Source organism: Girardinichthys multiradiatus, chromosome 19, assembly GCF_021462225.1.
Source record: "Girardinichthys multiradiatus isolate DD_20200921_A chromosome 19, DD_fGirMul_XY1, whole genome shotgun sequence".
Classification (NCBI taxonomy): Eukaryota; Metazoa; Chordata; class Actinopteri; order Cyprinodontiformes; family Goodeidae; genus Girardinichthys; species Girardinichthys multiradiatus.
The window spans coordinates 32,972,053-33,000,039 of NC_061811.1; the positions used below are offsets into that span (position 1 = coordinate 32,972,053).

The 27,987-nt window shown below is 38.2% G+C and overlaps 2 protein-coding genes across 4 annotated transcripts in view; one reads left to right on the top strand and one right to left on the bottom strand.

The window, feature by feature from the left end:
* Positions 1-17,058, top strand: part of sfxn5a (sideroflexin 5a) — a 34,102-nt gene extending 17,044 nt beyond the window's left edge. For 2 of the 3 annotated variants that reach the window (XM_047346263.1, XM_047346261.1), the window contains 4 exons: positions 3,686-3,801; positions 4,844-4,929; positions 13,450-13,567; positions 16,248-17,058. In XM_047346263.1, the coding sequence (XP_047202219.1) occupies positions 3,686-3,801; positions 4,844-4,929; positions 13,450-13,567; positions 16,248-16,325 (398 nt within the window). In that variant the 3' untranslated portion in view covers positions 16,326-17,058. Of the gene's footprint in view, positions 1-3,685; positions 3,802-4,843; positions 4,930-8,030; positions 8,138-13,449; positions 13,568-16,247 lie in introns of all 3 variants that reach the window. The other variant, XM_047346262.1, reaches the window with a different exon arrangement.
* Positions 17,059-21,292: 4,234 nt separating this feature from the next.
* emx1 (empty spiracles homeobox 1) lies at positions 21,293-27,134 on the bottom strand. The gene is made up of 3 exons (XM_047393278.1): positions 26,336-27,134; positions 24,310-24,494; positions 21,293-22,284 (listed from the first exon to the last, which is right to left on the bottom strand). Exons 1-3 carry the CDS (start codon positions 26,682-26,684, stop codon positions 22,117-22,119), a joined length of 702 nt encoding a protein of 233 aa, XP_047249234.1. The 5' UTR covers positions 26,685-27,134; the 3' UTR covers positions 21,293-22,116.
* Positions 27,135-27,987: the final 853 nt, after the last annotated feature.

A 27,987-nucleotide genomic window follows, 5' to 3' on the forward strand; every position in this document is an offset into this window, starting at 1 on the left:
AAACCGTAATATTTCATTTCATTTTTTACAAGTTTGCTTGCAGGTTCGAACCCATATGCGTTTTTCCATATTTTGACGACAATAAAAACTGCAGTATTAATTAAACAACATGCAGAATTTTTTTGAAAGCATCAGTCAGAATGACATGAGAGCACTGTGCTATAAGTTCTGTCTTCTCCATACAGCTCGTAGCGTTGCAAAAACACGTTATTTTTATTTATTTTTATGTTTTTTCTTTTATTTGTCCGTTTTCGTCTCTGCAGGGTTAGAGACCTGCTGAGAGCTTGCTTTGTCAAGTGTGCACACAGCCACAAAGCTGATTTTCGTGCCACCTCCCCGCATCACAATCGCACCCAGGGGTATAGACCTGTGTCCCACAATGCCCCGGGCTGCTGGCGCGTAATTAAATTGTTTGCCTGTCGTCCTCTCCCCCTGCCACCCTCCATGCCGTGGCGGCTCTTCTAATTAAATCAACAGGTTTCTGCAGTGCAGCCTTTGCCTGGTAATTGGCTGCTTGCTGGAACTCTACTGCTGCAAACAAATTGGATAATTACCCCTAAAGAGGCGTCTATGTCAAGGCCCCATTTACCTGATTTCAGTTTGGGCATTGTTTTTGTGTTTGTAGACCCATATAACAAGTAATTAAAACGGCTAATTGAAGCGAGGGAAACCAAAGTGCTGTTTGAATTTTCACCCATTTGATTGTTTTGTTATTTAAGGCAAGATTTATTCTGTAATAAGCTAATCAAGGAATTGCCTGTCATTCAAATAAATTATTAAGATTATACCTGGAGCCAAATCCATACTAGTTAAAAATTTGGAAAATAATTTGTTTTATTTAGAAAATGTTTGTCTTTATGTATGTTTAGGACTTGATTTTGTTGAGAATCATTGGTTACATTTCCACAAGCCTGCCGGAAGTTATCGGATACAATTATGCACATAAATGTAATTATTTGAAGAACTACCACAGGGAATGTTGGCATTAAGTTGTCCAGATGTAGTAATTATCAATACAATTTCCCAATTACCTTATTGCCTTTATTAAGGTAATTACAAACATGATTTTGAGAATTGGATCTTTCTGCTGTAGTTTTTTTTATTCCTTGCCAAAATCATTATATCTGTGCTTTTTAAAAATTACCCTGGATTAAATGGTCTCAGTTAATTAAATTCCCCTCACAAGGCAGCCTGCTGTCCCTCCGGGGCCCAGGAAAGATGACTCTGAACGCTGTTGTCTTAAATTAAAAAGGCTCGAGGCACAACCACTAAACTCTCTAAAATGAGTTTTTCTCATTCCTATTAGAGTCAAAAAGAAAGGTCTATCTACACTGACATACATTTGTGTTCATTTTAGCTAGAGTGAATAAATAAGACAGGAGCTCCACTGCTGCCTGTCAGTTTGCCAGGTTTAGTGGTCTCATGCTGACTTGACTGTTTTCTTTGTTTCAAAGTACCAGTCAGGTTAAGGGCTGACTTTTATGTATGTTATGGGTTAGGGTTAGACAAATATATAATATGTATTTGTAGTTTATTGGGCCTCTAAATAAAGCAAGCTTTGATGTGAACTAGAAGGACACATTTGCTTTTAGTGGGTACAAATTTGACTTCCAACAGACTCTCAATGCTGTGCTGTAGTTTCTTAACAAACAGGATTTTTAAAAGACCATCCATATCCAAAAGACCTGCCTTCATTACCTCCAAGGTAAGTGTATGGTCCTGCAGTACAATATAATAGAGTACACAGGAATAAAACTAGAGTTGTCCAAATCGAGTTTTTTCTTCCCCAATTTCAGCTTGATTAGGACAAAACCAAACCAAGTGAAGAAAACAATTTTCAATTTTAATTGTCTGGGGAGTGTTTAAAGCAAAATCAGGGGATGCACAGAGATACAAGAAGTTTTTTTTAAACGGAAACTGTATTTTCTACATCATGTCAACACTTATCAGGGGGCATTTTAGGCTGTGAGAGCAGCAAGACTTGAAGCAGATATAAGTAACTTTTAAACTCTTTCTGTAAGGGGATATGCTAGATTTAAAAATGTTGGCACCCTTTTGAAAATCTCAGAGTAAAGGGTCTACATTTGCCAGTGAATGGACACGGGGGACTGCTACATGAGTACTACTACCTACGCTAGTGACTAGAAACACTAACACAAGAGGCTCAAGGTGGTTTACAATTTTGAGTCTGTTATCATGTTGTCTTTAAAATAATAGCAAAACCTTTTTTTTGCCTTTTGTATTGTGACAATTAGTATCAGCCATCGCTGTCAGGCATAACATTGCCTCTGCTCCTAATATAAATAATGACCACTCAAAGCAGTTAAGCAAGAAAATATTTTGAATGCTGTCCACATATTGTGATTCTTAAAGAGAATTTGGAGTCGGCTAAAAGGAAAAATTCTGATGAGTGCATCTTCCAGTCACTAAGCCGAGTCACTGAAAAATGCTGAAGATTATGTATTTATTGACCCACTTCATTAGTTTAATAAAATCAATGCTATATGTATAAACTTGAAAAAAGAAATATAGCTTTAAAGTGAACAACAAAAAAACGCTACATGTCATCAGTATTACGTAGTTCACATTAGTGCTGTGGTTGTTTCCAACTTAACTCACTCAACAAACATGATGCTGTGGTGTCTCTTTTCTTCACAGCGACAGATATTGTGTCCTAACTGGAGTTACTTTAGGTCAGCCTTAACATGACTCCTTCAACTTTGCCAGCACCCAACAGCTGCCACAGCAGACAGAATACAGAACCCTACTTGAGGTCCAACTCGTCACTGTTTCAACCAGGATTTTACACCAACTTCACATAAACTTTACACAAAACGCAGTGCGATGCTGACAAAAAGAACATTTCACACAGCTGAACATGGAGGAAATGGCGATAAACTCCTTTTTTTGAGTGTGGAGTGTCCACTGAAATCAGATCAGTGAAAGAGTTCATGTGTTCACATATGAAGTTTATCAACGGACAAGACTTGGTTGACCAATTACTTGCTGACTTGGGGTAACTGAGAGAAGCTCCTCATATGCACAATCAAGAATGAGTGGACGAGGTTCCCCTAACTACTAATCTTTGACCATCTGAGAGACTCTTCTAAGCTTCAAAAATTCTTCAAAAATAACATGACTGATGCTGTTTCCATGTATATATTACCCAGTAATCTCAAGCATTTATTCACTTCATTGAGAAAACATAGCATTCACATGCAACCTTTGAGGCATTCAACAATCAACATCTGTACAGTTCATTGTGGATTATTTGAAATCTCTCTGGAAATAAAGATTATTAACCTGAATAAACTTTTTGGTCGTATCTAAGACAGACTTTCACATGTGCTGTCAGGTATTCAGATAAACAAACGGGACAAATGGCAACCTAGCAATAATCTCACATGGACCAACCTGCATGGATAAGAATTTGCTCCGATTAAATCTGTGGGCCTTTGTGGCCTGAAAAAGACACTTCTGCAGCTTAAAGTTCAGATCTAAGAGGTGTGTGCTTTGCAATATTGCATACTTGCAGCCAGTTGGGAGTGCTAATACAGGTCGGTTTAGTAGACTTGGTTGATCTAAAGTTAGCTAGTCCTTATGCTTTTCCTCCAGTTTAAGCTCAAAACATTTTATATCCATTTATTTTTTTTTTTTGGTCCACACATTTTTTTTCTCTTCACAGCGAGTGCAAATATCTGCAATGTGGTGCTCATGAGACACACTGAGCTGTCTGACGGCATTGATGTCCTTGACGACAGCGGGAAAGTGGTGGGGACATCAAAAGTAGCTGCAAGGCATGTAAGTCCCAAAGCCCTTGTTCTCTATATTTAAATTTAAATTCATTGCATTGATTCTTAGTTTTAAATGCATTAATGAAAAGGAAAAAAAAGTAAACGTGCTGCTTTAGTTCTAATGTTTTTCATATTTGGTCATAATCTGGTTTTATTGCTTTTAGATCAAGTTTGAACTGCAGAGCTCACTTTCAACACCTAGCGTTGAAAGATTAAAGTTAAAAATGATGAAGACGGACATGATTTATGGTCGCCATTTCTGTCAATGTGCAAAGTGACTCGTGCCATATATGCACCCATGCTGGCTGTTGGGAGGGGGGAGGTGGTGGCAGAGCCCTATAGCCGGTCGCAAACATCCCCATTTTTGTAACAGTTCCAGAGTTCTGCTCACCAAACAGGAAGAGCAGCAAGAGGCTTAAAGCATGTCTATTTTGCACATATAAATTATAAACATAGAGGGAATCAATACTGTTGATAGACTTGTAAAAACGGCTAAAAAGGTACACTTATGAGACCAGTCTTTGTTGTTATAGATGTATTAGGAATGTACTTCCTCTTTAGACTCTTCTGCTACCAGTTGTTGAAGACAGGCAGAGTTTATTTGATTGAGAACACATAAATGCCATGTATACCTGGGGTGAATACAAAAAGGACTTTGAGAATAACAAATTACTGGTAATTGTTTACTCTCTAAATGCAAGTAGAAAATAAGAAGTTGAGGAAAATCAAAGCCACATAAAAAATGCAGAGGTACTACTTTTACTGCAACTCTTAAAATTGCACAATTGACGGCTAATTGGGAATCTGACAACTGACAATAAGGGCAATTTCTGGCCATTGTGGATCAAATTGCACCGCAATGACCCCTGTTAATGAGAGAAGGCTTAGATCCACATTGCAATGCCAGGTGGAGAGAGAGTGTTGTCAAGAATGCTTGCTTTGGTACCATGTTATAGAAACAGATCAAGGTTGTTTTTTTTCCCCGATATAACATTATTATTATTATTGTTGTAATATACATTTTAAAAGAGTTTTAATTTTTGTGACAGGCACTTTTAGAGACTGCCCTGACCAGAGTAGTCATGCCCATGCCAATTATGGTTCTTCCTCCCATAATCATGGCTGTACTGGAAAAGTAAGAAAATCTCTTTCACTAACTTTGACTCTGCTGAAAATGACTTATCTGTCTGTAAACTTAATGATGACATTTAGAAGTCTATATACTTTTAGATTTGAATTATGGTACCTTCAAATGTATGTGACATTTCTCAGGCGATTTTGTTTAATCTGTTTTCTTCTGTGTTTAACAGTCTCAGTTTGGCTGGTATCGGTTTAAATTAAACTGCTGTAATAATCTTCAATATAACATTTCTATTTTTGGAATATTATCCATAGGCCTTGGGCAAGACCCTGAACCCCCACCTCCCTTGATATATTTACAGTGCCTTGCCGAAGTATTCATACTCTTTGAACTCTTTCACATTTTGTCATGTTCCGGCCAATAGCTTCAATGTATTTTGTTTTCTGTGATGGACCAACACAAAATGTGCATTTGGGAAGTGGAATGAAAATGAGAAATGGTTTTGAATATTGTTTACAATTAAAATCAGAAAAGTGTGGTATGTTTGTATTCAACCTCCAGGGGTGGGAATAACCGCGTTAAAATAAACAGCGTTGCTAACGGTGTTACGTTTTTCAGTAACGAGTAATCAAACAAATTACATTTTTCAGTGTTACAACGGCGTTACCATTACCGACAATTAGATGGGACGCGTTATAAACTAAAGCTACTCATTGAAGCTCTTGTCATCTGTCGTGGCTCACAGCCACAGGAGCTAAGGTCTTTGGTGAAGGGAGGAATGAGGGGCGAGAAAGCTGATTCTGACAGTCGCAAAAGTGATGATGATTAGCTAAGGTAGAGTAAGCTTTCATTGTAAGCCAATCAGAGGCAGTGTTCAGTTTACACAAAAAACACAAACACACATGGGAACCCTGCTCCGGCAAACTAGCAGATGTAAGCTGCAACAATGGCGGGCCTGGAGGGAAATATTGTGTTTTCAAAGTGGAAGTACAGACACTACTTTATTCTCCTTAAGGTAAAAGGCAAGAATGTACATGTGAAGTAAATATTAGAAGTTCAGTGTAAGTAATTGTCTATGTAATTCCACTTTATGCAACTGGCTTGTGAAACCTTAGAAAAAAATCTAAGTTTGTAGACATATTTAAACTTAAAAAAGTGACACAATAGTTACTTTCCCTGTTAACTAGTTACTTTTAGAGTGGAGAAACTCAGATACTAACTCGAGTTACATTTTGGGAGAAGTAACTAGTAACTATAAACTATTACTTTTTTAAAGTAACATGCCCAAGACCACATATTACCACAATCAGAGCTTTCCACATCTAGTGACTGAAGATTTCCCCCATTTTTCTTTGCAATTCAGCTCATGCTCAGGAAGAATGGATCTGAGAGTTACTGTTTTGAAGTCTTACCACAGATTCTCAATTTTATTTAGGTCTTTACTTTGACTGGGCCAATCTAATATATGAATATATATATTTTTTATCTACAGCAGTCCATTCTAGCTCTAATTGCATGTTTAGGGTCATTATCCTGTTTGAGCATGAACCTCCACCCCAATCTCAAGTGTTTTGCAGACTCATAATAGTATTGCCTTGTATTTAGCTCAATTCATCTTCCTATCGACTTTAATCATCTTCCCTGAGAAGATGGTGTGCTCAGGGTAATGTGTAGTGTTACTTTTCTACCATATATAGCATTTTGCATGTACACCAAAAGCAACATTTTGGTCATTCGAGTACATATTTCCACATTTTGCTGAATCAAAGTGGCTGTGGCAAAAGCAAACAAAACTTCTTATGGTTTTCTTCTTGCCACTCTCCAATAAAATTCAAATTTGCACAGTACACTACTAAATGTTATCCTGCCATGAGGTTCTCTGTCATGAGTTGTGGAGCTCTGCAGCTCCTCTAGAGCTACTATGGACCCAGTAAGCCCTGCCTTCTTAGGTTTGCAATTATGCCATAGTTCTTCCAGTTTTCATCATGGATTGAATGCCATGAGATGTTCTAAGCTTGGAATATTGTTGTATAACGTAACTCTTCTTAGTAATTGCTCAGAACTTTCTCCCTGACCTGTCTGCTGTGTTCCTTGGTTTTAACTATGCTGTTTGTTCACTTTTGTCCTCTAACAAACCTCTGATACCTTAAGGACAGGCAGTCTCTTATAACTAATTAGGATTTCTTAAGCCAATTCTTAGGACCAAATTTTATTTAGGGGTGTCCAAGTAATGGGAGTTGAAAAAAAATGCAGGCCACGCTATTCAGATTTGTTTTGTAAAAAAAAAACATTTTTACAAATGTCATTTTCCTTCCTCTTCCGTAGATTCTCCCCAACTTCTGTTGGCCTGTCTCATAAACTCCCAGTAGCATACACTTGTGCTTTTGGTGTCATCAGTGTTGTGGCAAAATATGGAAAGGTTCAACAAGACATGACTACTTTTGCATGAAACTATACATGTAAGAAAAAGTAAATATATACAAAATGATATACAATAGAAAGTAGAATGTTTCTGAATGAAAGGTGTAACAAATATTTCAGAGAACCTGTATAAGTTGACATCCCTGTTACTTTGGTCTTTTTTTTAGGCACCATTTAAGCTAGCGGTGCTGCTAGTTCACGTTTACTTGTTTGCGTTTGCTTATGTTACTGAAAGATTTGTTGGAACTAAACCCTTTAAATCATTGGGAGTCAAAGTAGGCATGGTACATCCTCTTGTTTGTTACAAACCGATGTAGACTCATTACAAAACGCCCAGTAGCAAAACTACAAAATGACAGAAAAGTAAAATAACTTGCACCAGACCAGTCAGGGTCTCTGGCTGCCAAAATAACTAAGAAAAATTTTGCTATTTGCACACCAAATCACTGCATGAAACTGGGTTGTAAAAGCAGCTTTTTTAAACAGAAATTAATTTTCCATTTTTCCATCACAAACAGTGGTGTACTAATGAAATAGCTTAAGCTGCCTGATAATTTAACTAGTAAAAGTATGAATACATGGGATTCTCAGATGTACTTCTCAACAACACCATAAAGGTTTCATACACCTCTTTCATCAGATGAATCCTGTTAGTGAGACGCAGTGTTCTGTAGAGGACTGTGAGGACATCCTTAAGATGTGACATGTTTATTTGGCCGTCCTTGTATTGATAGATCCTTACGGTGTAATGGAGGAATGGGGTCATCTCTGGGAATCCCTGACAGCGCTTGTCCCAACCGCTCTGAGTGGGCGGCCTCAGACTGCGCGACCTGTTCTCCAGGTGTGTTTGGGATTCCTGGCACCTGAATAACTGAATGGGGATGTAGAGAAAGACAGAAGGAGTGTGCATGTGGGGGTGTGCGTAAAAATGTTAGTGGGGAGCTGTGGGGTCAACTATGTCTTGCTTGTGTGTAGTTCTTAGCTCTCCTTTATGTCAGCTTGCCTTCACTGGCTCTCAATGGAGCGAGAACAAGGGGACAGAGACAAGTCCCCAGGCGGCCCCCCAATGATGGATTACTCTGCTGAGAACATATTCAGAGGGTGACAGCAGGATATGTCCTCATGCACAGATATGAGTATATTGAACGACTTTCATTCGGAAGAAAGATCTTAAATTGAGGCAAAATACTGAGGTTACATGTGTCAGGAGCAAGCTTGTGTTGTAATGTAACAATATAATGTTTTCAAGAAGCATCATTGTTTCCGTTTATATTCCAGCACTTTACACATTGGTGCTTTTCAATAGTTGGATGCCTTACCTTAAAAGGCTTACATAACACCTGTGTTAATGTTAACAGCAGCATGAAAATGTGAGTTCCTGCCACACACGCCGGTAACACCCATGCCCTTTATTAGCACTTACAAAAAATACGTTAGCAGTCGTAGTAAAATAATTTAATGTTATTTAACCGGCACAAAATATGGACTCACAGTCTTCATCCTAAAATCGGTTTATAACTTTATCTGTGATGTTCGATGGTTTGTTACTGTGACCTGCATGCATGAATGAACCAGAATGGCTGACAAGTAAGGTTTAAGCAAAGGTTTACTGAGAAAACTGAATAATGGTAATTATGACTTGAATGAGTGGTATCTGTGCCACAGCTAGAGGAATGCTCTGGAGCAAAATAGACTGAAATTAGAGAGGGGCAGGTTGGCTATTGGAGAATGTGTATATGGCTTATAAAAAGCCTTCTACACCATACACTTCAAGCTGTTACTTCAGTGTGTGCTTTTTGGAAGTGCCAAGGTGGGAAGGGGCAAATCAGCCCACTGCTTTTAAATCTCTGAGCCACTAAATGAGATCATGAAATCCCTGCAGGCTGACGGATGTTAGCGTTAGCTGACTTCACGGCTTGAGGGTGTGATGAAACAATCAAAGATGGTGAGTGCAACCAGCGGGTTGGCGAGTTAAGTCAAAAGACACTGGGACTACTGGACTATGGTGCATCACACGTGATTAGGACAGGTTGGACGAGTCATGGTGACGCTCGCTAAGACAGAACAGATTACAGGACTTCAGTCAGGAGTAGTTTCTTATGTGGTGGTGATGGGATTAACCCTTCAGAATGTCTGAGACTCATTTTATGCATAATAATATCCGCTCTGCTAGGTTTTTCTCCGTGCCTCCTTGCTTTCATGATGCCAGCATTATTTTTTGAGAGTTCACATGTGGGGAATGGGGTGCTTGATAGGTGTTTTATGTATAGCCAGAGGCAACTAAGGGATCTGGTCGTCTTCTTGGCTTTATGCCAAAACTGTTTTGTTAAAGAAGCTAACTACACTTGTAGCAGGAAGGTTATGGGCTCTGAGGGAATGCTGAGCGTCCTGTGGTGGATAAATCAGACGGAGGACAAAAGGACAGGGTGAGTATTTGTTCTGTGTTTTGCTTTGCAGGTTAGCTTATCTTGAGGAGCTGTTTGTGGTGCAGACAAACAAATGAGACAGTAGGTTGAGCAGGTAAGTAGGACCAATGATGAACCCTAGTGGGTGAACATAGCTTTTCTAGGTAAATATTGTCCATGTGGTCTTAACCAGGAAATTACTTAGTACTGGCAGTTCTGGATATTTCCCACAGATTTTCTTCTACTGTTAGCTGATGAAATGATCAGCTGAAGGTGGGAGACCAGCTCCTCAGGAACAGCCCCACCCAAGAGGAGATTGGTGGCACAGGAAGGGAGAGGGAGAGAGAGGGAGATAAAACAACATGCAACCACTCCAGGTTTAGGATAATGTCTCAAACACAAAGGACAGCTTGGATAGAATATTTTCAATGCCATGCCTTCATGCTCTGCATGCCAGTAATATACACCGCCTAGCCAAAAAAAGTCACCACCTGGATTTAACGTAGCAAATAGGTACAAGCCTCCTATTGAATAATCACTGCATGGGCAATTATCTTTCAGCTGGCAGCAAGTTATTTAACCCCAGCTGATGCAATGAGTAGTTTCTCATTTCTTAAACAACCATGTTGGAAGAGACATCAATTGGTCATGGAAAAGATGTCAGTCTGTTTAAGAACGGTTAGATCATTGACATGCATCAAGCAGAGAAATCACCTAAAAACTGGAAGGACAATGGGGAACCGTCGTCTTTGAGGAAGAAATGTGGTCGGAAAAAAATTGTGAATAATCATGATTGGCAATCTGTTGAACATTTTGCCAAATCGAATAAAAACAACAGTAGAACTTGGGGTGTGTGTTTGTGTGGGTGGGGGGTGGTAGTGTTCAGGTACTAGGCATTATGAGCCAGGAGCATGCAGCTAATTCCGCAAGGAGTCTCTGCACAGCCAGATAAGCTAACCCAGAGTTTCCCTATTACACATGTACATTATACTCATTATTACACATTGGCAAATGTCCAAGGGCCATTACACAGGCTTATTAGAGATGCACCAACCTGACTTTTTCTGTCCGATACTGATTTAGATCCTGACCAGATGTGGGGCAGCATCTAACAAATAATGAACATAAAAAGTTATTCATATTTATGGATCAAAGCATTTGCTCCTAATGTGCATGAAAGTACATGATGCTAGTTGATGTGGTTAAATACTGAGAATATTGAAAGTTCTTATTTTGATGCATTTAATAAATAGAAGAATCTATGTTTTGTAGTATTTTACCTGCCAATCATTGATCAGAGTTAATTAAAGAAAGATTGGCCTATTCCAGTCTCTGGCTGACTGATTGGTGTGTCTCTAGCATTTATAATAAACACATGTACAAATGCACAAGACTACTGGATGCTTGCATTTTTGTAGTTTCAGATCAATTGGATTATGATGCTTTGTGCCAATACCACTGATTATAAAACAATTAAACTACATAGCAGATTGTTTTCCTAAACTGACAAAGCCATGTCCCTGGAATATTATCATCTTTGTCCTAGTACCAATTGTACCTATTGTGTTCCTAATCCCGAAACCTCCTTTACATTTGAACTCATTATTGTTTTTAATGTTTAGTAAGACTTAAAATTACGTATACCTAAAGCAAAAGCTTCTCCACATTTAATTTCAACCTAATATCCAGACTTCTCAGTATATTATGCATATAAATCTAATGTAAATTTAGCGTATTTCTTAAAAATAATCAAATGTCTATTGGGAAACAATTATTGTACGTATATGCTGGATGACGCTTCTTTTGAAATGACAGCTATATGGTGTTAACTAGTGAACCTCAATAAGACCTCAGCCTGAACATGCCCTGTGTGTTAATGCAGCTAAAATCACACAAGTTTGTGTCAATAATGTTTTAATGGCATCAAACGTTTTCATCCTTATTAAAGGACACCCAGACCTACATTGCTCATCACTTGCTTCTATTAAAATGTGGCAACTTTTGGCTTTATAAGGTATTTCAGCAAGATATGCCTCTACATTAGTGTGTGTGTAGCCTAATTAAACCATGGCAGCCATATGTGTTAATGAGCTCCCTCATTAAGCAGTAGCTTTCCTCATTATGAGGGGAGTGGATCGTTGCTGGTGGAGGAGAGAGGAGCGGCTCCTTCTCAAGCTCCTGCTGAGTACGCTGTCCCACACACTGAAGAGGAGATTATCCTGTGGCAGTCAGTGGGAGCAGAGGAGGCAATGTGTTTCAGAAGATGAAAGAGGATAAATGCAGAAAATGTGCTTACATTTAATGGTTTCTTTATGTTTATGACTATTTACATTGTACGTAGATTCTCACTGACGGCATAAAACAGTGAATGAACACATATGCAGTTATGTAGCAAATGAAAAATTGTAAAAGAACTTTAAATATGTTTTATATTTTAGATTTCCTAAAGTAGCTGCCCTTTGCTGTGATGACTGAAATATTAGCCTTTGGTTGTCTCTCTATGAACCTCTGGGAAGTTCTGTCAAGACTTTTTGGAAAACCATTTCAGGTGACCATCTCATGAAGCTCAGGGAGATGATTTCAAGAGAGCAAAGCAAAGGGTGGCTATTCGGAAGAATCTAGAATATAAAAATGTTTAGAGTTATTTCACACTTTTTGTTTACTATATAATTCTATGTGTGTTCATTCATAGCTTTTGTTGCCTTTGGTGAGAATCTACATACAATGTAAATAGTCATAACAATAAAGAAAACCATTAAATGAGAAGTGGTTCTAAAACTTTTGAACGGTAATGTAAATCTCATTAAGTAAATTAAACTATTATCGAAAAGTTCATTTATTTCAGTAACTTAGTTTACTAAGTGAAACACATTACATAGGTTAATTACACCCAGACTGGAGTTTTTAAGTCTTTTATTTTTGTTAATTCTAATAATTATTCACTTATAGCTAATGAAAACACAATATCTAAGATTAGGATATTACATCAGGCCAATAAACAAACATTTTAATACAGAAATGTGGGCTTGATGAAAAGTATGTTTGATACCTGGTTAAACGTTGTTTACAAAAGGTACTTATAATCTCACATCGGAACAAATATTCTATGTATATATATAGGCAGTCAGTCATTTTCTACCGCTTATTCCATAGTGGGTCATGGGGGAGCTGGTGCCTTTCTCCAGCAGTCTATGGGCGAGGGTACACCCTGGACAGGTCGCCAGTCCATCGCAGGGCAACACACAAACAACCATGCACACACTCATTCATACACCTAAGGGCAATTTAGAGTGACCAGTTAACCTAACAGGCATGTCTTTGGACTGTGGGAGGAAGCCGGAGTACCCGGTGAGAACCCACACATGCACGGGGAGAACATGCAAACTCCTTGCAGAAAGACCCCAGGTTGGGAATTGAACCCAGGACCTTCTTGCTGCAAGGCATCAGTGCTACCAACTGCGCCACCGTGCATATATATATATTTATGTATGTATGTATGTGTATATATATATATGTTTAGTATAAACTGCGCATAGATTCCTGAAATTAGTATCTTTTCTTGATCTGTGTCTTCTGAAAACAGTACTATGTGGAAATATTTATCATCGTATAATCAATGTTCTAAAAATCTCAGGCCTTTCTGTGAGATTTAAAAGAAAGTTCAACCAGTGATGTTATAACAGGCGCACAGTTTATTCAAAGTTTAATTGCTGTAATAAAAGAGTCCTAACTTTGTCCCTCCCGCCAGGCTTCCTCTCTTGCAGAGGCAGCGGAGGCTTGTCCTTCCTGTCCACAGCCTGGTGTGTCTCGCTTCTTTTGGTCTGGCTTTGCCACTCGCCATTAGCCTCTTCCCACAGATGTCTCAGGTACTTTGTCATTAAGCTGCTACACTCTACAACCTCTTGTTTTTTTCAGCTCTCCCGATGTCCTTTAAAATGGCCTCAAATGATTGTTATTAAAAAGCTGGCAATTTTTATCATGAAAATTAACATACTGAAGAGAGAGGGAGCAGCTTATTACTACAGATGCACTGATCAGAGTTTTGACTTTTAAAATTCTGAACTGCCGATAACCATCTTAGCTGATTCTGATTACTATTTAAGGACAAGAATTAACAACAAAGCAGTTTTTCTACTTTCTGGATGAAGGCAAGTTGAAAACTAAACTGTAACAATAAAATGTTCAAATTCTCTCTGCATCTCTGAAAATCTTCAGATGGAGTAAAAAGGTCCAAACTGAGATATCTTAAAAAGTAAAATCCAACTAAATACTTTCAGCATCATTTCTCTTTTACACAATACATCATAGCTCACTAACTTTATTTATTTTTGCACAACTGGCTGTGGGTATGATGCTCTTTTTCTAAAATACTAATATTAGTTTTACTCCAGATGTATCTGGACACAATCTTTGTCTCATCAGTCCACAGAATATTTTCCTCAAACACTTGATGATTATGAAGATGTTTTTTAGCATTTGCGAGCCAAGCCTTTGTGTTTTTTAGGTGCAGGTCTGGTCTTGTAACTCTCTCATAGACACTGACCTTAACTGAGACAAAATGAGGCTTGCATGGCTCTAAAAATTGTTCTGACATTCTGGATTGTGCCCTTGGAGTACATTAATCATCCAGTGACCATGTTTTCTTCATTTGGGAATAATGGCTCTCACAGATTCCCAAAGCCTTAGAAATTGTTTTGCTTCCCGTTCTGTACTGATAAATATCAATGGCCTTTTTTTCTCATCTGTTCTTCACTTTATTCAGACCAGACCATGCATATTGTTGTTTTTTTTTTTTTTTTAGCTCTTTTAAACCACTTCATATGGTCAGAAAGGTTTTGTTTCAGTAATTTCCTAATTCATTACTTCTACACATAGGACCAGGATGGTTTGGATAGCAGTTTGTCTGAATAAATTAACTCTCCATTTGAAATCTCTTTTTGGACTTACCCAGTTTCTTTTTGTCTGATATTCGACTTTTTCATTTGAAACATGCCTGCCCACTTTGCTACCTGAACTCCATGCAGTCTATTGTACCTTTAATTTAATAAACTCAATTATGCTTCTGGGGTTATAGTCCTTTCTCCCCCTCTTGGAGAGCAAATGTGTCCTGACCCTGTAAGGCAACCAGACCCACCACACTATTTGCCTCAGCTGTCATGACAGGACACGTACAATATCAATGATCAAAATATAAATGAACATTTCTAACAGTAATTTTGGACCTTTTTATTAAACTGCTACTGACTACTTTTCAATAGAATATTTTAGTCATGTCATTTTAATTTATGCCTTCGTGCACAATATACTTAAAGCAGAGTTTTTAAGGTGCTTACCTGTACCTACAGATGAAGAGTTGTTTGTTTCTGTCTTTGAAAGAGCTCAAAGACGCTAAAGATCAAATACAAGCATTATCGCAGGTAGGGTGTAGTTTGCACCCGCATAACGGATGTATCAAATACCCAACCAAATATTTAAAAGTCAGAGTGGTGTTCTGTGAAAACCAGTTACATAAAATAAGATCAAACCCAGAGAACATTTTATTGTATATTTTTTGCCGTGACAGCGAATGAATCTCAGAGTGATTTTGTTTTGTATTTTATTTCTAAAAATCTTACCTGTATTGAATATCTCCTCAGTTCAGGTCGGCCATGACTCAGTTCCAGTGACTGATGTTTTCCGACTACAGTCTCCTGCCTTCCTCAGTGTTTCTCAAATGAGGCGTAGCCATCTGAGACTTGACCTGTGTTGTTCTGATCCGCTCGCAGCCATTATTCACTGCCACTGATGCCATCCAGGCCAGCGGGCTGAGATCTAACTTTAGCCTCATTGGCTCACAATTAGTTATCCTGCTCATTAAACGGCTATGGTGAAATTTTTGTTTTTCACTCCGTTTGCTCTGTCTTTGTGTTCTCTCTGCCAAGTGACTCTCTGACACAAGCCAGCCAGCTCTGGCTTTAAAATGTTTAGGATTTAATTACCATTGGAAATAGCTCAGACAGCCATATGGCAAAAAAACTTCAGACATATGTGCTGCCAACGGTCCTGTGAAAAGCTGCCTCCCTTTCCACGGAGGAGCCTGTTTTTCTCTAACACGTCCTTTTTGCACTTTCGCAGGAATAGCAGATGAAAAAGAAAAAAGATCTCCCCAATAAGCAACAAGAATGCCCTGCTCTCCAGGACCCCCCGCCTACTCAATTTGTCCCACTTCCCCACTTCACACCTAGCAAGATGTCTGATTAAGGATTCTGCTTCCAACTCAGACAGCCATCTGTCTCTGGTTCAAATATTAGGAGACGCAAACCTCAAATTAGACTTTAATCTGCCAAATTGGCTCTTTTTGCACATTAGCAGCAAATCAAGAACATTTAAAGCCTTAAAGAATATTTACTTACAGTAAAAATGCGTGCAAATCTCACAACCTATGTTTATGAAATATAGATCAATGTATATAATAGACATAATCGACGTAAACTCATCATCTAATTGCTTGCGTTAAATATTTCCACTTGTGCGACTGACCTTTTTGCTGTGCTTTGACTCCCACAGATCAGTGTAAATCAGCTCGAGCCAGAGATCGCAATGGCAACAGATTGTAATATTGTCACATACAATAAAGGGCTGTGAGCAATCCCTTCTGACCATCACACGCTCGCCGCAAGTCGACCCCGTCCGATGCTGCCAGAAAATGAATGTGGAGGAGGCAGCATATAATTGCAGAAAACAGCAGCTGATCCCGAAAATGCATGTCAATACAGACATAAGAGTTGCTGAATAACCAGTAAAAATGACTGCTAAATGTACATCACAACGTCTCAAAGTACTAGTGACATAACATGGAGACTTACCAAAGATTCGATGCCAAACGATGTGCTCCTTAAGCTTCACAAAAGAACAGGCTGGCTAATTGTGGCTGCTGTGGAAAAAAATGTTACAGCTTTAAAAAACATGTTGTGACTCAAAACACTATATATTTTTTTTCTCTAAACTTAATGCTGATGAGAAGTCTACTTGCAGACTAGCTTAGAATTTTTCCAGGTTTTAAACAAAATTTATAGAAAACAGACACTTTGCTGTTTAAAGTGAATGTAGAAGTGCCATTGAATGCAATAGCCTTGCATAAACTTTATTCCATTTCCATCCTCCAAAAAGTTGTTCTTCTTTTAGAATGAGAGTTTTAGGGACTTACTCAAAGGATAAATAAGCTTGGAAAAACATGCTTGCTTTGGGTTTTCTCCTTTTTCTGTTTTTGCATTTGAATCTAAGATAGGAACACTGTGATGATACCAACAGCCAGTCAACTGAAAATTTCAAATGTTACAGTTGTATGTAAGTGCAATAAACAATGCACTTCAATGTCTGCCTGTTTGTTTCTGTTTTACTGAAGTTTATGATGTCTAATGTTGAGCACTGTTTCTGGATTCGAGAATGCTTCACGCACATTCACAGCAGCCTGTCGACTCCATGCTCTACACAACAGGTCATGTTGCATAAAAAAATCATAGAGAGATTTGTATGGAAGACGAGCCTGCTGCTGAAGAGGCAGCCAAGCTGAAGCGGCTGACTGATGTAACACACACAGAAAGGGGTGTGCTTGGAGAGAGACGCTGGGTAGCAGAACAGTTAGCTTAGCAGTGCTTAAAGCTGACCTGTATTAAAGCCACTATGCTGCTGCTGCTTCTTGCTCATCTTATTCCTGTGGATAACAATGTAGCATTGGCATGAGAATGCTGACTTTTTACATGCATATTTATAGGCAGATATCAACTTATGCACACCATTCTCCCATCTGACCAAAATGCTTAAATAGGTCTTTAGCAAGACATTAGACTGACCTGGAATAATTGTTTATCCAGGCTGATGTTCAAACTTATCTAAATGAAATGTTTGACTACGAAGTTATGTTTGTTTAGATGTATCCCACATAATGCTCCTTAAAGTGAATGACCTTCTTCTGCTACTTTAGAACTCAGTAAGGTTTTGAACTGACCAATATTTCATTAGATCAGTTACAACTTTGCACATTGGTAACCTTGAGTTTAACTTGCCTTCAGCCAGTTATACCTTTATTTAGGAACACACTTCACTCTCTGAAAACATGAACAACAGGATTTATAAGAAATGGTAGAATATATTTTTTAAAACCAGGCTATCTAACAGTATGTGGCTTTCCAAAGTTCCCCTGTTTGCACCCATCTGTGTGTTCTAATGCTAAGTCAGAGGAAGAAGAAAGTCAGATGACAGTGATGGGCTGACAGACGCAGAGACACAGACCCAGAAATCCAATTGCTGTTTATTTTTCTGAAAAACATTTTTTGTTCACCATCTAATCTTTAAAGTTCCACCTACGTTTGTTTGTTGTAAAGTTGTGCACCTGCTATGGAGACCAAAATTCAGCATTCTCTGCAAGATTATTATTCATACTGTTTTACAGTTCAGTTCTAAAGTCTCAGTGTAGAACCCATTCAGTGACCAGTGCCTGCAGAGAGACTCCCAGTTTGACGGTGTCTTTGCCGGCCAAACAACCACCCTGTGTCTAGATAATCCTAGCTGGCAGCATCAGAGAAGGAAATATGTGAACTGGACCTGCTGAGGTCCTAATTTAGGCCAAAGTAAGACCCTTCTTATAAGTTTTATTGGGGCATTTCTAGGCGGCCAGAGCTGATGGACCCAGGGTGGATTACTTGAAGTTATTGTTTCTTTTTCTTCTCCAAATTTTCTTTATAGTTAAGACAGCTGAATAGACCTCAAATGTTGGTGAAAACCTTTTACAGAGACAGAGAAGTTTTGATAAGAGCTCATTATCAGTTCCCTTTGGAATTTCCCTTAAAGTGCTTAGATTTCATTTTTATTTATGACATGTTCTTGTTTCTTTTCTTGCTTAATTATTGAAATATATTTGCGAGGTTATTAATTAGATGGTTATTGATTCTAGCAGTGACTATATCCAATATAATCATTCAGTATTCAGTTTATGGGACCATATTGTGAATTTGAGTATAAATGTGTAATAAACAACTCTCATTTCTTTCTGTGACATATGCATTTAGAGTTCACTAATGAAAAATTACCCTTCAGAGTGATTTTGCTACATTTTGTAAGAAAAAAATACAAGTAATGCTACTGCTAGGATTTTTTATACATGGATATCATTAGGTAGCATTCTTATTTGCTACGTGTAATAATCCACTATTTATGAGGTCATTATCTAGATGTGGTGAACCCTCGTACTTTGATTTTAAGCTTTAGTTAGACATTTTCCTTCTCTACAGCAGGGTGGAATACTTGCAGCCACAAGTAAGAGACTGCTGTGTTTTTGGTTTTGACCACCTCGGTAGCAACGTCTTTGAATTCAACTGGACATACTAGCAGGCTAGCAGCTAACATCCACCTGTCCTGGCAACCAAGTGAAAGTTATATTCTGATACTTTAGTGGATACTACCTGATATAAAACCTGAGGCAGTGATGGAAGCAGTAGAGGTTACCACCTCTAAAATGAAAATAATGTACTTCTTACTTGTTATGACCTGTTGTGCTGTGGCAATGCAACCAGGTAACCTTTGTCATACTTTATAAAAAATAAACAGCTGGGTCTCATGTTATTTAGAATATTGTCAAGTTATCTTTCTAATGTCTACCAGGATCATCACTGTTCCAGGTTTTCTCTATTTGTGGATAATGGTTCCCACTGTGGTTCAGTGGAGTCCCAAAGCTTTAGAAATGGTTTTGTAACCCCAGAGTGATAATGTAATTTATTTTGTTTCTAATCTGTTCTTGAATTTCTAAAAATTGTGGTATTAAATGCCTTGCTTTTCGAGTTTTTTTTACCCATTTATTTTGTCATATTTAATTCATAATTAAATGGGGGAGCTGCATAGCTTTTTTTGGTGATTTTAAAAATGCCTTTTTGTTTAATGGTGAAACAGTGTGTAACAAGTAAGTAACTTTTCTGCCAGTGTACAGATTTATATCTTTGTGTGTACAGTATATTGTAACTTGGCTTATATAAACGTCTTTTGTTGTGATCCGTGTAATCAGCAAGTTTGAGAGGTTGCCGTGGGAACAGTGCACAGCAGGTTGCAGCAGAGAGCACTTCGACAAGAGACCACTTGAAATGTGGGTGGCCCGCAACCAGATAAATAGAAACATCTATAAAACAGTCAACTGCAAAGAAATGCATCTGATCTCTGCTATTTTTTTAATGTATCACAATTTTAATCAGATATTAACATCCTGGATGCAGTGAGTGTCATATTGGGATCTGTAATGCAATGCATGATGCAAAAATTTAAAACATGTAGAAGATTTCAAGAAATGCGAAAGTATTGTTTGCTTAAACTAATTGTTGTTTCGGCAACAGCAGCAGCGCCCCTTTGCCCTCTCCTTTCTTTTGACACCTCTCTGCTCCTCTGGAGAGTTTCTCGTTTCTCACCCTGGATCACTGCGCAGACTTCTTCCTGCTGACTTGGCTGACAGGAGAGGCAGCGTTTAGGGAGGCGAGGGTGATTTTCCACCTAATTCTTACCCTAACAGACAACAAAGAGGTGCTGCTTGCCTTTAATTGTGCTAATCTTTTACCAAGCCAGGACATGACAGGTCTTAACTAACCTGCCGTGCAGCTGAGCACATTGTTTATTTAGATAGCTGGTGCATCCTTTTAGCATGGTTTTGCAGCTGCAGTGAGTATAGAATATCCTGAGAAACCCAAAACAAGACATGTGACCTCTTCATACCTCCAGATGCCTTATAGAGTGTGCACTTTGGTTAAAAAAAAGGGGGCACATTTTGCAGTGGATTTTACCTCTACATGCTCCCTCTTTTCCCCCTGCCATTAAGCCTACAAAACAAGACACCTGTGTCAGACATCACCTCTCCTCTGAGGCCTCAGGGGCATTAGGCGGTTGTGTCTTCTGGGCAGGTGATCACTGGAGTTGTTGCTAAAACACAATTGGGACCCAGTTGTGTTCACCCATTCTGTAGTTAGCTCCAACCCTCTTGTCCTTAACTCTGAACAGTGCCCCCGTCAGCTGCTGAAGAAAAGCATCCCAACGTCCCCCAGGCCTTCACACAACAGCTGGATTTATACCTAAATTAAATCACATATTGGCAGACAATTTACTAATCAGGTGACTTTAAATAAATGTGATAGATTTTATTTAGTTTATTTAGTAAAGAGGGCTAAATTCAAATGCTCACCATACTTTTTAATGTTAATTTGAAGGAAATATTTGAAAAACACGTATCAATTTCCTTCCATTTCACAATAATGCCCTACTTTGCGTTGGTCTATCACATAAAACACACAGGTGATGGTTATAATGTGACCAAATGTGTAGAAATTAATAATTTTGGCAAAACAGTGTATCCTCTGATCCTCCTAAATCTGTGTCCCAGTCACCAGTTTGTGTTACTCTGAGCATTAAAGGGTTTTCTTTCCTACAGCAGTGTGTTTCACACTAATCTTCACATGCAGCAGCTGAACTGGACAGCATGAATTTAGGAGTTAAATCTGCAGTGGTGGTAGCTGATGGGAATGAAATCCCACACATGGAGCATCTCAAAACAATACACAGCATCTCCCATACCAGAAGAATACTTTTCAAATGTTTATTTTCAAGCCATCTCTCTGTAATTACATGTTGTGCTTGAAAAATGGGGTTCTATATATGTCTTATTTTACATGTAGAGCTTCGTAAAATCTGCAACAAACAGGAACATCATCTATCACCCACACCGACGATTCCGTGATGGCGAAGGACGTTTCTTTTATGATATGACTCAACTTGCCCTGACATCGGCTTCCGAGGTTCACCCACAGCTGCTCACAAGTCACCTCTCTTGGAAGAATCTTCATTAGCAGAATAATGAAGAGCTTGAACCTCCCTAAAAAAATGGTAAAAGAGTTTGGATCTTTGAGATGTTTTCTGTTTTGTTCAGTTCGTCCATTCACCGGCCTATTCACTGATTGAATTAACGATGCAACGCAACAACACCTGCAGTTCGTTTTTTCATGGAGAAATATGATTTAATGTGGTGCACAGGTGTGAAAAGAGAACAGTACGGTGTATATTGGGGGGAAAATAATGAAACAATTAGCTTTTTGTTAAAACAACCTTCATTCCTGGACTATGTACAAAACAAAAAGAAAAACAAGCGCACCATAGTAAGGTATGACCTTCCCCTTGAGCCATCATGAAATGGTGCAAGGATCTCCCCTGGTCCGCTGCCGTTTAGCACAGATGTTACGGAGCAAGATGTCCGCACTCACTGAGTGGAGCATCTGGATGAAGATGTGGAGTGATCGCATATGGAATCCTTGAGTCTTCCTCTAATGAGTCTAACAACGCTTAATGGTACATAATAAATAGTGTTGGTCCTCTGATGCTTCAGAAGTTTGGTACAGTTTCGTCTGAGGTTTCAGTCCTCTGAGGTCACGTCGATGTCCTCGGAGCTGGCCTGTTTGGTGGCAATGCGCCACCTGTTAATGTGGTGGTTCCCCTTCTTCTTCTGCTGGCTGTCTGGACCCTCCTCCTCCAGCTTCTGACGCTTGTACTTTGTCCGTCTGTTCTGGAACCACACCTTCACCTGAAGAGAGAAAAAGAGCCTATCAGCGTAAATCTTCATTTGCTTTGGTACATCTTGCTCTCTTTTATTATTAGATTATTTTGGTGATTTTAAATTTTAACTATCAGGGGTGAAAAGAAACACTTTTTTTTCTGACATTCCAGAAAAAAATGCAAAACGCCAGCTGCCGTTTTATTTTCCACCAGGAATCCTATGATATTTAGCAAATTCACCAAACCAGATGTGTCTCTGGATTTTAATCTGCTTACATTTTCTATATGAGTGTTTCTCTTTCAGTTGTCAAGCTGTAGATTTAGAAAAAAAAACTATTTTTACAGTACTTCTTTTTTCAGCTTAGTTGTCAAATCACAGTAAATAATGTCTTCACATATATTTCTCCATGGGTCCTGAGGTGGATGTGAGATATATAAAAGCTCATTTTGATGGGATACAGAATCAGCTCTGTACAGCAAAAAAAGAAGTAAATTATTGCACAAAAGTAGGAATAGGAAGTCATGTTCATTTGACATTTTCCTGTGAAAAAACATTTTATTAGGATTTTTCTCTGTCATGCTTTTAAGGCTTTTTCTTTTAAGTCTAAATTAGATTTTTTTTTTTATATATATATTTATAAGTTGTAATTTTGGTTTTTCATTTCTTTTGTCTTTGTTTTTTACACAGATTTTCTGTTTTGATTTGAGTGTTTTTTAATCTTTATTTTGACCATTTGATTTTTATCATTATTTTTGCCTTTCGTTGTTTTATTATTATTTATAGTGATGTTACATTTGGAACTTCCCAGAGGTTTATTGAGAGACGGCCAAAAGCTAATATTTCAGTCATCCCACCTAAGGACGGCTACTTTAAGGAATCCATGTGTTCATTCACAGTTTTGATGCGAGAATCTACATACAATGTAAATAGTCATAAACATTCAGAATGAAATAATTATTTATTGGATTAGTCTTCAAAAAATTAATTTATAGCTATTTCTTATTGTATTTTTTCAGTGTATTACAGATATGAAGGAGTTGATAGGCTGTTGGGGGATCAGCATCCCCAGAATCTATGACATTATATTGAGTGCACATGCCAAAGTGGGTGTTTAGTGCATGTTTGGAGTTAAAAATATAAATCCAAATACAGATTCTTTAACAGCAACAGAAAAAACAAATCCTTTGCAAAGACACGTCTGATAGCTATTGCCTATCTTGTCTGTTAAAAGTTCTTTAGTCTCGGCTTGTCAAATCCAAAGATTTACCTACTGTTAAAAATGGTAACATAATTTTAGAGCATTTTCATACTATAATTAAATGTATTTCAAAACTTGGGTCAAACCTGCTTGCAATAAATTTCACACTATAGTGTTGCATGCACAGATTTTGCTGATGAGGAGCTGGTTTTTAGTAGAATTCTGTATCAGACTTATATTTGTGGAACATATTTTTGCTTTTCATGTTTTTGACTAAATGCACAAAATTCCAGCTGTTACAGCTTATAGTTTAACACACCTCTCATTAAAATGTGATGCAATTTCACTTTTCAGCGTCATGCCAGATGGCAGTGTTGTCCAGGAGCTGTGAAATAGTTCTATATGTTCTTTGTTCACTGGTGCGTAAAACCTATAACGGAAGTAGTACAAATTAATTGTTTATTGTGTGGGATCACTGCTTCTGGATGACGTAATAACTGATGTGCATTTGAACACACATAGTGTTCATTTGGACTGCATGGTCCATTGTTATGTAGAACCTTTACGATCTTCTTATCTGTCGACAGTTGGTGGATATTTAACACCAATTTGTTGTATTTTGAAAAAAACAATTTTTGTTTTTGCACTAATTTGGGCAATAACTCGACCTCTTTAAAAAAAATGTTCACTTCTGTAATGATGGCTCTTCCATAAACTCTAAATGAGTTTTAAATTTTAAAACATGTTTAATTTTTTTGAGCCTCAAAATTTACTTTATTAAAAAAATTAAATAAAATAAAAAAAATAACTAACAAACACAAGCCAGGAGCGTCCATACTGTTGACTAAACTTACTTGGGTTTCGCTCAAACTCAGGCTGTTTGCCAGCTGCTTCCTCTCGGCTCCGACCACGTAGTGGTTCTTCTCGAAGGCTCTCTCCAGGCGAAGCAGCTGCGACGGAGAGAAGGCCGTCCGGATGCGCTTGGGTTTCCGGGCGAAAGGCCCGTGGAGGAGCAGGCTGTCCTGGGACACGTCGTTACCTGGCGGTGAAGTCACAAAAAGACAATTGTGTTAAATATACCTGAAAGTTCATTTGTCTCGTTTAGTTAGCCTATATATCATTTCTCAGACATTTAAGTTTATGTTAATCTGGTACTAAAAAAAAAAAAATGAAGGGATAACCGCGGCATTTTTGGTGACATCGGGATAAGCCTGATCAAAAAGAAAAAAAAGAAAAGTCGCCTATGACTTCCTCGCGCAAATATTAATTCGGTGTAAACTGTATTAATGTTCAAATATAATATTTGAATCATCTTAACATTTCACAAAATGGAGTAACATTTGTTTTTAAAGCCACCAGGACAGTTCCACTTTCCGCTGATTTGCCTTAATGCTGGGCTTGTTAACAGACCATTTAAATTAGTATTTTCCCATGGCACCAGTCGCAGCTGATTTGGTTTTAAAAAGTAAGCCTTAAACTAATGTTTAAACTGTATAGACTATTTTACCGCGTTGGGTAAACAGACGTTGCGGTTGAAACGTGCCAGGTCCAAACAGACGTCTGATGTGATCCAATTAGGCAAACCAATTAAGTCTTACCTTCGCCGTCTTTGTTAAAGCTGAATCTGGACTGGAGCTGTAGGCTAAAATGTCCACTTTTCCGGAGATAAATCAAAGCAAAGAAGTAGCCAACCCTAAATAGCCACTTGATGGGACAGCGGTGTAAAAATAATATTTTCTTTGTAGCTGGAGTAACTCGTTAGTTTTGACGTGTGGCTGAAATTATTTTTGACACCATTTCACTCTTACTGCTCTTTAAACGCTCAATGTTAACCTTTACATTTTTAGTCTTATGTAACACTAGTATTTGGATTTTAATTGAAATCAGAATCCTAAAATTGCGCACTATTACTCGGAATATCAGTAAAACATTACAGTAAAATGTAATTAAAAATCAGCCAGAATCATTGCATAACGCAATTGTAGTTATTTTGGTAGTTTTAGAAAGCTGAAAAAATACTATCTAGCATTTGATTTGATAAGACCATCAATTTCTCTGAAAATTAACCACGTTTAAAAATGCTAAATTCTTTCTTTCTTTCTTTAACCGGCATTTGATTAAAATTTGGTTTTTGAGCACTGCGCACACGTTTTCATTTTTTTTTTAACTTGTATGGTTTTATTAGAACTTTGTAATATTTTTAGTTTTTCCCTTGCCTTTACAAAAAAATATGTATATTTCATATCAGTTCTTATTAATGAATCAGGATGCCTCTGGCTCTCCGTGTTAAAGTGGACACAATTTCGAAGAAGTATTTTCAATTTCATCGTTTTTTTATTGTTTGGTTTTGTTTCTGGCAAGACTTTAAGAAAATGCTAAATCGAAAGTCGCTATCAAATTCTTTGGTAAATTTTTCATATTCTTAGAATACTAAAACAATAAAAGATGCAATCGATAATTATGTATAGACGCTGCATTATTGTTATTATTATTATTCGGTCTATGTAATCTGAGTGGTTCAAAAAATGTCCCTTGCAGGAGAAGCAGGAGAAGCGTTACACGAAAGAAATAGTTTTTATTTCTTCTGCGTGATTTTCGAGAGGTGAGGGGAAAATGTGACAGCAGCTTCCGGATATTATATCAGTGGCTGCTGTTTCTTTCAGCCCGTTTATATGTTTTGTCATATTGAAAACCAAATAAACAAAGATTTCCCACGTTTTAATAAAAAATAAAAGTTATCTAAAAGAAAGGTGGTCATACGGGTCAACATATCTACGCAGCAACTTCAGGAGAATACTGTTGATCGTATAGGTTGCGCATCGCAAAGCCAAAATCTTTCACCTCAGTGCGTTCTCTCTCCATCTCCTCTTCTTGCCGTACCTTGAAATCTGTGTCCAAAAAATCTGTTCCGTAACACCCAGGGGTAGAAGTTGAGCGGGTCCCGATGCTGCGTGCCGAAGAAGTGCGGATGCTGTAAGTGGGAGCCCCCAATCTGGTGCGGGGCCACGGTGAGGGACGGGTGGTTTACCGTCTCCGGGAACACCAGCTCCGGGTTCTGGTAGAGAGGCCTGGTCGGGGGAGCCTGATAACCGTTCATTAAGGCATCTGTTGTCGGGTTTGAGTAACTCAAAGCCGTCGGCCGGATGGGGTCTTCGGCTGACAGGGGGATCTCTTTGGCGACTAGAGACTCTATTGTGAAGCAGCGCTTCCCCGCGGAAGAGAACATCATCTCTGGGCAGGAATAAAACGTAACAGAAAGTGGAGAGTCGTTCTTTACTTCCTCTTGCTGTTTAGAGTTGCATCGTGACCGAAGATGATGAGGTGTCCGAGGATGGGAATATGACACGGGAGAGGGGTTTGCCTAATCTATCCCTCTAAAGATGCTGCTACTAAACTCAACAGTGCTGCAAGTCTTTGCGCTCCCAGAGGGCGTCTGTGCACAAATGCGCACCGAGAAAAAAAAGCGCCCTCAACGCCCTCCCAAGTGGCTTTACGTCGCTCAGGAAGGGAGCTGATTGGACCGGAGCTCCTGCCAATTGGTCTCCTGAGCTACCTGGTCCACAGATCACAGGAGCCCAGACCAGCTTAGTTACAGAGGTAAACCGAGAAGACATGTGTGCAGCCAATTAACGACTCATTGTGGCGCACAATCAGGCTTAATATGTCGTTTTCTGGACGTGGAAGCAGTCTAGCGTGGCCGTTAGAAAGCCGTTTCAGTGAAAATGAGGAATTACTATTTGGTGGGGTCAGTCTTAAAAGCTTGAGTGACGAGAAATTAGAGGTGACCCAGTCGAACAGTTTAAACATTAAATGTAAGTCATTGTTCTATAAAGGGACATTCAAACTTTTTTTATTTGCATGACCCATCTTACCCCAGGACGAAATGAAGTTATAGCCGTATGCAATTGTGTTTGTTCAGCCTTTGCTAGTTTAATACATGGTTAGCCTATATTACCACAAAAGACAACTCAGACACAAAGGCAGCAACCTGTCAGTTTTGCTTCTCTTTTCTCATTTTGCATCTGTGCGTGTGAGACTTCATTACATAGTCTAAAACTGCCAGGTTAAAGCAGGATTGAACAGAGCAACCCATAACCACCTTGACTAATCAAACCATATTTAGGTTTAAGTATTGGTTTTTTAGGGTAATTCTGCATTAAAATAATCAATTAATCATAGAAGACAACAACATTTCTATTGACAGTTTGGATAACAAACTCTCTACTTAAAACGAAACGTATATATGTTCTCGGTGAGCACTAACAAAACAAACTGTTACAAGTGAACCAATAAAATTGTGAAACTATTTGCATAAATTTTATTTAGGTAGATTTTTAATAAATATTTATAGATACAAATACTGCAAGGTTGACTGCTCAGTGATTTAAATAAAATAGTTACATTTCTTTTTTTATTTTGAACTTTTTTAAATGTTTTAAATACATTTTAAGATTATTTTTTCTCACTTAGATTCTCTTCCATGTAAATAATATATTTTTTTAAATAGCCATAAAATTGAAATACATTAAATT

Bases quoted from the DNA above. Each gene is read 5' to 3' on its own strand.
- emx1 (XM_047393278.1), bottom strand. From the start codon at position 26,684: ATGATGTTCTCTTCCGCGGGGAAGCGCTGCTTCACAATAGAGTCTCTA. The intron at 24,495-26,335 runs GTACGGCAAGAA...CTTCACCGCCAG, and splicing joins TTTTGGACACAGATTTCAAG to GTAACGACGTGTCCCAGGAC. The intron at 22,285-24,309 runs GTAAGTTTAGTC...TTCTCTCTTCAG, and splicing joins TGAGTTTGAGCGAAACCCAA to GTGAAGGTGTGGTTCCAGAA.